At 34.2% G+C, this 12874-nt stretch overlaps 1 protein-coding gene across 1 annotated transcript; it reads left to right on the top strand.

The window, feature by feature from the left end:
* Positions 1-2063: 2063 nt before the first annotated feature.
* LOC143055421 (uncharacterized) lies at positions 2064-4142 on the top strand. The gene has a single exon (XM_076228561.1). The coding sequence runs from the start codon at positions 2093-2095 to the stop codon at positions 4025-4027; it is 1935 nt and encodes a 644-aa protein (XP_076084676.1). The 5' UTR covers positions 2064-2092; the 3' UTR covers positions 4028-4142.
* The last annotated feature ends 8732 nt before the right edge of the window (positions 4143-12874 follow it).

Raw genomic sequence — 12874 nt, 5'->3', positions numbered from 1 at the left:
ACATGGTATCCCCCAATATTATTTTGCCTGTAATCAGCAATTTATAAGAGATAAGTATTTCCATTCTAGTAGGTTTTGATGCTATTATATATATATATATTAAAAAAAAAGAAGATGTGGTATGATTGCCAAAGAGACATATTACCATCTTTTATTTAAATAAAGGGACCATAATTTACCAAAATTTTTCAAACACACAAAATGGTAATTTATCGAATAATGTTTTAAATTACTATATGAAATTATACCACATGTATCGTTGTATTAAAACGAGTCAACATTTTCTCAGTATAATTTCTGATGATGTATCAGTACTTACATTTCATTCAACTTGAAATTTACGATACTGCTGTAACCATTGTAACATGTGTAAGTAGAAAGACTGGGTTTTTTCATCTTTTTCTTAGAATTGACATTTTTTGTATATTGCACTTTATGTTCGTTGGAAATTTAAATTATATGAAAAGTTAACCATGTTAACAATATAATTAACCTTTTTTCGAATTCTTCTTAATAATTTAGAATGGGTGCAATTTAAGGTGCAATTAAAACATACATATCATTTAAATCTAATGACGAAGCTGAGCCTTGAAAGATTCAGGACTCGGGGCGCAGACAGTAGAGTTTGGCAAGGTGTTCCACTCTCTGATTGTTCTAGGATGAAGGACTCCTTCCGTACAGTTGTTTGACATGATGGTATTCTTAGTGCCTTTTCGTTGTTATTTTTTGGAAGGGCTTTCGATCAATCGATATTAGCTTACTGGATGTATTAACTTTGACAAAGTTGTTCTGTAGCTTATACATCATTGTTAATTAAATCTTCTTTCTTCATTGTGGTTTGCTAGTATTTGTTTTGTTCAATTAGATTTTTATTTGAAGATATTTGAAGAAGATAACATGGATAAGATACAAATGGAAGTTATAGTGCCTAACAAGATTTTGTGAGGTAGACGAAATTGACTTTAAAACGATCGTATTGACTTTTGATGTCCAAAAATAGGCAGATCGGACATATTTTGACTTCATATACCTACTACTTACGTTTGGGAGTTATTGTAATTAACATATTCCAATGAGACTGGATAATGCTTTTTTTTGTTATGATAAATAATAACTTTACCTGCCGTAGCTGTGCGTAAAATGTATTTCGGCATTTCTCTTAAGAAAATGACTTGTTTAATGGAACAAAACGTCTTATTTGTAAACTTTCTCTTTTATCTCCACAATAGGCTTTTAAAAAATAATATATCAACTGTGTAGTCGGAAAATTTTGTGAAAATAGAAGAAGTGGCAATTCTTACCTTTCATACCTTAACTTTCATTGATAAAACATAATATTGACTCGTCCAGTGTCCAGTTTGAAGGTCATTTTATAGTTACCGTACACATGCATGCACGTTCTTATTATCAATAGTCATGTATGAAAAGCATAAACAAGTTTGAAGGTAAACTAATTACAAGTTAATCCAATCAAATTGCGTACGAATTAATAACAATGACCAGTCCACATCATAAAAAATAATAGGGGTAAACTGGGTAGGGAGAAAATGTCAGATATTTTAAGTTCATTATTTTGCAATAACGAATAAAAATTTGTAAACCAAAAGATTTGCTATAATTCCATAAACATGTCGTTCTGTATTGGTATAGTTTTTGGATCTTTTATTTGCGTATTTAAGGCTGTAGAAAGTTTGGGCTTCAAAAGTCAACATAATTATTGACTTTATACAGAAAATTCGCCTTCTTAAAACATTGAATGTTTCAAAAATAATACGCGACAACAAAGTAAAATCATTTTTTAAAACACTGCAAAAATAATCATACAGATTGATGCAGTGGTATTGTCATAAATTGCGTTGGAGTGAACAGTGGTACAGCAAACGTCGAATTCCCTCACACAATGTTATCACACACTATAGATTAGTTTCTCACAGATACATCACGTGGGATTACTTGGCGTTTTAATGATAAACTTTAAGTGTATTCAACACTACTTTTAAATCTAAATATCATGTGACTAACCGTGAAAAACAATGAACTTTAAACCAGGTAGTTTATGTTAACCAGGTAGTAAGAGATATATACAAAGAAAATGGCGTCATTACAAGTCGCACAGAAAGCCAAAGTGGAAAAAGATTATGATGATTTATTGACTTGCTCAATATGCCTAGAAACTTTTAGAAATCCTAAGTATCTGCCGTGTCTGCACACGTTTTGTGAGTTGTGTATTAATACTTATATTCTGTCAATTGTTAAAGAAGAAAAATCCGTTGGATTCAAATGTCCCGTCTGTCGAAATCTAGTCCCGATCAATGAAAGTCAAGGTAAACCAGAAACATGGGCTAGACAATTACCAGGTAATCATTTTATAGTCTCAATGATTGAAAGAAAAGCGATACAGAAATCGGAAAAGCTTTGCGATACATGTGAACAGAAAAACGTTTCACAATTGGCTGTATCGTTTTGCACTGTATGCGAAGAAACATATTGCGAACCCTGCGAAGCTAATCATAAGTTATATAAAATATCAAGAAATCACAAAATAATGTCAATTCAAAAGATAGACGAATTCACGGCTTCATCTACAAATTTCGGGCTAGTGAGTTGTGACGAACATCCGGAAAAGAATATTGAAATATTTTGCAAGGATCACTCGAAACCATGTTGCACGGTTTGTGCCACTGTTCATCATAGAAAATGTGAACAGGTTGTCACCGTAGACAAAGCAACTTCTGGTGTTAAACAATCAACAAAAGCACGAGAACTCATGGTGAAATTAACAGAAACCAGTGACAGATTAGGAAAAGGTATTATAAACCATAAAGACAACATGACAACTTTTGATGAAGGCATTGAAGTTGCCCTAACTGATATCAAATCCCAAAAGGATAATATTATCAGACGTTTAAATGAACTTGAACTTCAGTTGCAGAACGAAACTCATGCTACGAAGAAAAAGATATCTCTAAAAATGTGCGATGAAGCTACGATGATGTCAAGCCTCAAAAGTACTGTTGATAACTGGAAAAATATCTTTGAAGCATGCACTCTGCAAGGTTCCGACCTCCAAGTCCTGATAAAAATGGAAGAAATTTCAAGTAGAATACCTCAGATTGAGAAAGATATATCAAAGGTAGAACGTGAAATAAAGGACGTATCGGTATCATTCAAACAAGAAGTCATCACCCTAAACTGTCTAGGTAGTTTAAAGGTTACAGATAGATCAGTACAACTAGAAACTGGTTTAAAGAAAGTTAATTTCCATTCAGGATGTGTTAAAGTTCTAGAAACCATTGACGTTGATGTGAACAAAGGTGGTCATAGAATGTTAAGCGGAGTTTTTATCGATGATAATATCATTCTGACAGACAGCGTGAATTGCAGAATACTGCGCTGCGATCTTAATGGATTAATGAAAGAGGAATTAAAGATTGCGTCACCACCAACCGACGTTGCAAGTATGAGTGATACGAAAATAGCCGTTGCTTCGAATTCAAGCAAAATTTTTACACTAAACATAAATCCATTTATCTTAATTCGTACGTTTGATATTGATGCTCCTGTTTGGGGACTATGTTATCTGGATGGGGAGTTTTTAACGGCTTATGGTAACTCTATGACGTGGTTGAATTGTGAAACTTGTCAAAAAATGAAAGCCTTTAAATCGGGGGTAGACACACGATTTGTCACTTGTTACGAGAAAGACGAATACATGTATATGAATAACTTCAATTCCGTCTGCTTCAAATCGTCAAAAGGCAGAGGATTTGAATATAGCAATAGCCAATTAGGTTATTCTTACAGCCAGGACATGGACTATGACGGGAACATTTATGCTACTGGATTTTCAAAAAGAAATATCCATCAGCTGTCATCTACTGGTCAACTTATAAGAATCATTCCTTTATCTCAAATAGACCCTACTATATCAAATTCTCCCTGGGTACTTCGATTTCAACCAAGCAGTAATAAATTTTTGTTGACATTTTATAATACTGGAAAAGTTCTCATTTGTGAAATTGCCTAAAACATATACATGATATACTCTACTGAGCATAGTAAGGAGTAAGATATTGTGCTGTAGAGCAATGAATAGTATATGCATTATAATCATATAGATTAAAAAAATGATTATTAACAAACATAGTATTTATACGTTCTTTTTTCACATTTTACTGGTATATTCATTTGTACAATGGATCAAAATTTGTATAAAATATCTTACTTCTGTTCGTTTTCAGGCTGCATCCGGAACTAATTTTTAAATGTATTTGAAGACAGTAACGTATTTTTTTTACATTTTCACTTACTTTCAGACCTTGATTAAAAAAACACAGAACATAACAAAAGAGACAAGGAAAAATCTGAAGTAACAATACGACAATACAACGATCAAAAGGAAAAACGACGTAGAGACTAACAACGGTTTATTAACATTGCATAACATTAAACTAAGAATTTGACAACACGAACACCATCAAAACTTGTGATGATCTTAGGTGCTCCTGCACAGTTAGCATATCCTGTTCCCTGTTGAGTATGAAACATGTGAAAAAGGCAAAACAAATTGTGATATCGCAATCAGTCATGTCACAATCAAGAGAAAGTGAAGTGTTGCTACGACTGCGATATTGCTTTTCGCTGTTTTGTTTTGTTTTATTTTATAATATATACCCATGAGGAATTTATTATTTTTCATTTTAACTTGTTTTCAAGCAGTCTAGCCATTTAGTGACGGTTTCACAGTTCTACAATCTTTTGATACCCAACTTATTGGCACTGCACGTACATGGTCATATTTTCTCTGACTGTTTATGACGTCTTTACACTAAAGACATTGAGTGTTGCCTACGTTCTATGAGACATTTTATTCTATGAAACATGAGTAGTCAGCACTTCGGTGTTGACATGAATATCAATTACATGGTACTTTTTTTTCATAAATTAACTGTTTACAAAAGTATGAACTATTCGAAATAGTAAGGTTTTTTTTATCCAATACATAGATTACTTAGCCTTATTTGGCACATCATTTTGGAATTTTTGGTTCTCAATGCTCTTCAACTTTAAGCTTGTTTGGCTTTATAACTATTTTTTATCTGAGCGTCACTAATGAGTCTTATGGTGCATGTAAAATTAAGTGTATGTATCTTATAAGCTGCATTGCTTTCGGAATAAAGTATTATTATTATGTAGACGAAACACGCGTCTGTCGTATCAAATTATAATCCTGGTACCTTTGATAACTACCGGTATTTTATTAGTTGTTATTGGCGTTGAACTAAGTGCCAGTACATACTCTCAAATCTGCATGCAGTATCTATTTTGCTGTGAGGGATGTTTGATTTCTATGCAACGTTCGGTCTGTATTTTGTTGTTTTTCTTTTTATCGATCTGACTACTTAAGACATGTTCAACTGATTTTTGTAGCTTATGTTTGACTGTTACGCTACTGTTCCAGATAACGGAGACGTCAAGACACCAACAAAACTGTTTAACCCTACGATATTCTGTATGTGCCTGATGTAAGTCTGGACATCGAAATTAGTTGTTGCCTTTGAAATGTTTTACATTTGTCATTTTGGGTCATTTATAGTCAGTTTACTAAGAGGTATAGCACTTTCTCATTGTTTTGAAGGAGTACGGTGTCCTATAGTTAACTTTATGGTCATTTGGTCTCTAGTGAAGAATTGTCTCATTCGCCATTATACAACAAACTCTTATTTGTATGTTATATAAATTGAATTTAAATGTTTAGATCGACAATATCTGGAGTAAGGTCAGAAACGAGTGCCGACAGCAAAATGTATCTAAATAGCAGTTTTGGAAATATAAATTAAATGTAAAAAAAAAACCAGCCTTAATGTGCTTTCATTGGTAGTTTGTTATACGTATGTGCCTTAATCAAAACAATGCGACTTTCAATTGATGATGTTTAAGTACAAAAATGTAATCTAAAATATCTATTCCAAAGTATTTTTAATATATTGATATAAAGATTTCAAACTATGAAATATGATTACACCTATGCATATTGAACTTTATTCAAGGACGTTTACAGATAACCCATCAAAATGGCGTCTTTACAAGACGTACAAGGACACACTGTGCAAAAAGATTTAGATGATAATTTATTGACTTGCTCAATCTGCCTGGAGATATTCAGAAATCCGAAGTATTTACAATTTCTGCACACATTTTGTGAGTTGTGCGTTAATCCTTATGTACATGTATTCTGTCAATTGTCAAAGAAGAAAAATCCGTTGGTTTCAAATGTCCCGTTTGTCCCAATGTAGTGCCGTTCGATGAAAAACAAGGTAAACCAGAAACATGGGCGAAACAATTACCTAGGAATCATTTTATTATAAAGACGGATGCCACATGTGGAGCATGATCAGCTTACCCTTCCGGAGCACCCAAGATCACCCCAAGGTTTTGGTGTGGTTCGTGTTGCTTATAGTCTTTAGTGTCCTATGTTGATTCTTCTGTACTATTATTTGCCTATTTGTCTTTTTATTTTTAGCCATAGCGTTGTCAGTTTTTTTTTTCGATCTATGAGTTTGACTGTTCCTCTGGTATCTTTCGTCCATCTTAAATGATTGACAGAAAAGCAATACAGAAATCGGAAGAGCTTTGCGACACATGTGAACAAAAAAACGTTTCACAGTTGGCTGTATCGTTTTGCACTGTGTGCGAAAAAACATATTGCAAGCCATGCGAAGCTAATCATAAGTTGTATAAAACATTAAGAAATCAGAAAATAATACAACTTAATCATATGGACGAATATACGACTTCGTCAGAGAATTTTGGATTCGTCAATTGTGAAGAACATCCGGACAAGAACATTGAAATATTTTGCAAGGATCATTCGAAACCATGTTGTACAGTCTGTGCCACGGTTCATTATAGAAAATGTTAACAGGTTGTTACCGTAGATAAAGCAACTACCGGTATAAAACAATCAACAAAAGCGCGGGAACTCGTGATGAAAGAGGGACGAAAGATATCAGAGGGACAGTCAAACTCATAAATTGACAATAAACTGACAACGCCATGGCTAAAAATGAAAAGGACAAACAGACAAACAAAAATACACATATCACAACATAGAAAACTAAAGAATAAACAACACGAACCCCACCAAAACCTAGGGGTGATCTCAGGTGCACCGGAAGGGTAAGAAGGTCCTGCTCCACATGTGGCACCCGTCGTGTTGCTTATGAGATTACAAACCCGATTATTTTTGTGAAACGGTTATTCCATAACGGTCAACCAACTCGTGATGGCGTCCGTAAAATTTACGAAGAGATGATTTCAACTTCACCATTTGGAACTCTTGATTTATTATTTTCCTTGTGAGCAACAACCCTCTATCAGAAAAACCATGATAGGAAATGCACGCACTGGAATATCGTATCAATTGGGAGATATATACACCGTATGCAGGTGCTGCTGGAATATTGCTACTTAGAAATTGAAAGTTCACAATTGAAATTGATAGATACCAGTGACAGATTAGGAAAAGGTATTATAAATCATAAAGAAAACATGACAACGTTTGATGAAGGCGTTGACATTGTCCTGGCTGATATCAAATCCCAAAAGGATAAAATTATCAGACGTTTAAATGACCTTGAACTTCAGTTGCAGAACGAAACTCGTGCTACGAAGAAAAGGTTATCTCTAAAAATGTGCGATGAAGCTAATGAGTTGTCGAGTATAAAAAGTACTGTTGATAACTGGAAAAAGATCTTTGAAGCATGCACTCTGCAAGGTTCCGACCATCAAGTCGTGGTTAAAATGGAAGAAATATCAAGTAGAATACCTCAGATTGAGAAAGATATATCAAAGGTAGAACGTGGACTGAAGGACGTATCGATATCATTCAAACAAGAAGTCATCACCCTAAACTGTTTCGGTAGTTTAAAGGTTGCAGGGAGATCAATACAACTAGAAACTGGTTTAAAGAAAGTTAATTTTCATTCAGGTTGTGTCAATGTTGTTTTAACCATTGGGGTTGATGTGAACAAAGGTGGTGACAGATTTATAAGCGGAATTTTCATCGATGATTATATCATTTTGACAGACAAGATGAACTTCAGAATACTGTGCTGCGACCATAATGGATCAACTGAAGAGGAATTTAAAATGCCAAGCCAACCAACCGACGTTGCAAGAATGAGTGATAGGAAAATAGCAGTAGCGTCGGATTCACGCCAAATATATTTACTGGACAAAAAACCATTTTCTTTAATCCGTACAATGATCATCGATGATTCTGCTTGGGGACTAAGTTATATAGATGGATAGTTTATAACTGCTTATGATGACACCATAACGTTGTTGAATTCTGAAACTAGTGTGATATTAGAAGCTTGTTACACAGGTATCGACACAAGATTTGTAACAAGTTACCAAAAAGACGAATACATTTATATGAATGACAGCAATTCTCTTTGCTTTAAATCGTCTAAAGGCAGAGGGTTTGAATACAGTAATAGCCAATTAACGTATGCTTACAGTCAGGACATGGACTATGACGGGAATATTTACACTACTGGCTGTACCACTAAAAACATACATCAGCTGACTTCCACCGGGCAACTAATAAGAATCATTCCTACATCGGAAATAGACCCGACTATATCGGATAATCCCTGGGTAATTCGATTTCAACCAAACAGCAATAAATTTTTATTGACATTTCATTAAACTGGAAAAGTTCTCATTTGTCAAATTGATTAGAAAAACTACATTACTGTACATCATCATGTAAATTGAACAAACACTTCTGAGCAAATGTACGTACGTTCTTTTATTACTTTAGCTGTATTTGACAAAACGTTTTAGGAATGTTTGGCCCTCAGGGCTCCTCAACTTCGTACCAATTTGTCCTTTTCAACCTTTTTAGTATGAGCGTCACTGATGAGTCTTCTGTAGACGAAACTCAAGTCTGGCGCAATTACTAACTTTTTATCCTGTTATCTGTGATGAGGTTTTTTTTACAACCACTGAGTCGATGTAATTGCTGGTGGATTTGTTATTCCTCGTGGGTACAAGCCCAGTAGTCAGCATAATTATCATGGATATGGTCATAAATATAAATGAGCTGTTTACAATAAAAAATGAAAAATTAAAGCTATGCTACCCAGGAGTAGTTTGCCTTAGCTGTATTTGGCAAAGTACTTCAGATTATTGGTTCTGAAGGCTCTTCAACTTCGAACTTATTTGTCACTTTCAACCTTTTTGACACGAACTTCACCGATGAAACTTTTGTAGACGAGACGCAAGTCTGGCGCAATTACTAAATTTAAATCCTGTTATCTGTGATGAGTTTGTTTTTTGTTTTTTTCACATATTACTGGTGTAATCATTTGTACAATGCATCGATATCTTACTTCAGTTCTTTTTCAGGCTGAATACGGAAACAATTGTTAAATCTATTTAAATAGTGGAAGATGTTAGCAAGCAAAATCACAGGAATTGTGCAAATGATGATACAAGCATGAAAATAAGCACAAAGCATCATTATTATATACTTTTTAAAAAAAAACTGCTGGCCATAAGAAAAGTCATGTTTTCAAGATGGCCACGGCCTTTTTTTTAAATGGCTGTTTTTTTCCAGTTCGAAAATACTTATCTCTCCGGAAAACTTTGTCTTTGACTTTCTTTTAGTAAAACATATTATTACGTTTGGGGCTACATTCATTACATGTGACGTATATACTAGAAATAAATGTTTGACTCTTCAGGGTTTTCGCATGAACTATTTACTCTATACTTAGTGCTTTTGGATTTTTAATGATATTATGAATTGGTTTGATAACATTATTTAAGGTTATGAAACACATGCGTTTATCAATTTGGGCATGTGCAAACTATTAATAGACATTAAGAGCGATTTGCACGTACTACCAGGGCATACATTTAACAGATTTGTATTTCGTAAACCTATCTTGGTCGTCTTTCATTCCTCTATAAATCTCTCATTATTCAAGTTAGTGTAGCCTCTATGATATCACTATTTGAATACACGCCCATTAATATCAATAAAAGCATTCGATAGATAAATTGAAAAAAGTGGTTAACTTTCTAAATTCCGTGCAAACATCAATTAAAGCTGCAGATCAACCACTTGTGGTATTGGCTGATAGTGATTGTGGATGGACATGTGCCCTCACTGAAACCGATATTGCAACACCTAGAAAGTCATATTATTTTCATGTTTGTTCAAATGTAAATAGGAGTGCGCTCATTTTATGAGTCAGATATTTGTACTTTTCAAGCAGTCCATAACAAGCATGATACCGGTTTTGTTTTGTCTTGGTCGTTCAAATTATGCTCGATGGTTACCGATTCATCCCCGAGATATGGCTTTTCTTCAAGAACATCATCAACAGTTGGCAAAGGATTTTGCAGATGGTAATTTCATTGTACGTAAGACTTAAGTTGTTTTCTCATATATCACAATGCAATTGTGAAGGACGATATTGGTGCCATAGGTTTGATCCAAAGATCTCATTGATACGATGGATGGTAGCTGGATCAGAAGACTGGTAGATGAAATTTGAAAGATCGAATGATTTGAGTTATTTTACAACAGATGAACGATATCACGAAGCCTCTACGAAAACACAAAATTATTACTTCGAAAAGCGTCAAAGGTTTTCTAAAGTAGTGAACGAATTTGGAAATCCATTTCTAGAACATTTGTACATCATTTACTTTTTCAAGGAAATTGTTGACTCGGAAGCAGGTAAGATATGTATATAAACTCAAAGATATTGGGTCCAAACAATACGGAGATCTTTTGAAGCAAAACGAAGGAGAATCTGCTATTTATAACCAGGTAGAAAAGAACAATTTTCTGTTATAGCCGTAAAATTATAAAACTGGAAAATGTCCTTGTAAAAAAAAATATCATTTAAAAAAAAAGGAAAAGTGACCGCGATCTCTTTTCTAAACTTTTCACTCTTGTAGAATTAGACAGTTTGACTAGGAAGATTTCGTTATTCATGAAAATCGAATTGCTTTTCTGTCTTTGTCTAAAGAGATCACTTAAAAAGTCGTATTAAATCGCTGCAAATAGGTATACTTGTATAAACATTGTTCGATTAGCCATCAACTGATCAAAATTCTTACGCATTTATCTTTGGTGGGGCAGCAATGGTTAATTTCGGTCCATCACATGGAAAATATTTGATGATTGTGAAAATGATATCATACTGTCTTACATAAAATCTTGCACCAATAAGTATTCAAGAGTAGACATTATATTTGATGTTTACCAAATTAATAATTTAAAGGCTTGGACGAGAAATGGCAAGGTGCTGGTGCTAGACGGAAAGTTGTTGGTTTTGGTAGAACGCCAAGGGTTTGGAGCAGTTTTCTCTGTGAAGATCACAACAACAAAAAAATGTTCAAGTTTCCTGCCGACATTACTGCTTTTTTAAAGACTAATATAAATGCTTATCTAATGTTCAGTAGTTGTCGTTTGTTGATGTGGTTTAAGCTAGGTTCACACTGCCGATCAGATCAACTCGATGATCCCAATTGTCCAAATTTCCACGACCAAGCGTGACCAAATTTATGATCGGGCCTGTTTACGACTACTACCCGACTGCTGTCCGACTGTACACGACCGTAACCCGACCATTCACGATTCCATCACGACTCAAACCCGACCAATAATTGAATACATATTCGATAATTCCGACCAATTGACGATCTCTACACGATCTTTACTCGACTAGCTGGACCAAATCAACTATACTCGATCTCAGCCTGATCTCTGCCAGACCAGATCGGCTTGATCGTATAGGAGTCGTAGGGATAGTCGGGCATTGGTCGGGTATGTACAATTTCAGTATAAAAGCATCTGATTTTGTTTAAGATATCCCGCTGCAGCGGATGAGGAGGCATTAAATGGGTAGTGTTACTTTTACCATTCTTGAGTATTGACTCTAAATAACGTTATATGCAAGCTGGGGCATTATCTGTGTCGATCCAATGAACACGTTCCCCCGTTTGTTTGATTAGATGAACTTGGACGACTGTATATCGTCCAGTTGCAAATTAAATGCATATATAGGATGAGAACATGCTAATAATATTGGCGGCATTTTGTTCAAGGTTAAAGTCGTTTTTCTGCAATTGACTAACATTTCACCCCTTATTTAATTGATTTTGTATCTACATTGTGTCATAGATCATTTATTCGTTCAGTGTACATTCATTTGTTTGTGTTAAAATATTTTTTGATTGAGTTAAGCCATTTTAATTGATATTTCATAGTATGTCTTTCTATGTTGTGATGTTACAGTATTGTTTCAGGTAAGGGTGAAGGTTGGTACCTATCAAAACGTTTAAACCCACTTCATTTGTTTGCACCTGTCCTAAGTCATAAACCTGACGTTCAGTGGTTGTCGTTTGTTGATGTTGTTTAATACATGTTTCTCGTTTCTTGTTTTGTATATAGATCAATCTAATTAAAATGTGTAATAACGTAGTATAACGAAATCGGAGATCTATATTTTAATTAGATTGGTATATATGTCGTGTATATTTTATTATTTTGTACAGGTTATTACTTGTACAACTCACCATCTTTCGTATTTTTTGAAATTTATATTGTGTTTGTTTTTCTGTTCTTATTTTCAAGTGTTTATCAATATTATTTTTGAAATGTGAGAAGTTTATAGACGAACGAAGGACGCAAAGTAATAATATAAGCTATCGTGACACCTTGTGCAAATTTAGCTAAACAGCTAGATGCCACGTAAATACGGACTTCTGGTACAAAGTGACATGGTCGTTAAAAGCAAAAATAAATTGGTACCCTCCATTCATTTATTTTCAAACATACATCATG

Source organism: Mytilus galloprovincialis, chromosome 12 (assembly GCF_965363235.1).
Source record: "Mytilus galloprovincialis chromosome 12, xbMytGall1.hap1.1, whole genome shotgun sequence".
NCBI lineage: Eukaryota > Metazoa > Mollusca > Bivalvia > Mytilida > Mytilidae > Mytilus > Mytilus galloprovincialis.
Note: the sequence above shows the minus strand (reverse complement) of the source record. Positions and strands in the feature narration are given on the sequence as shown.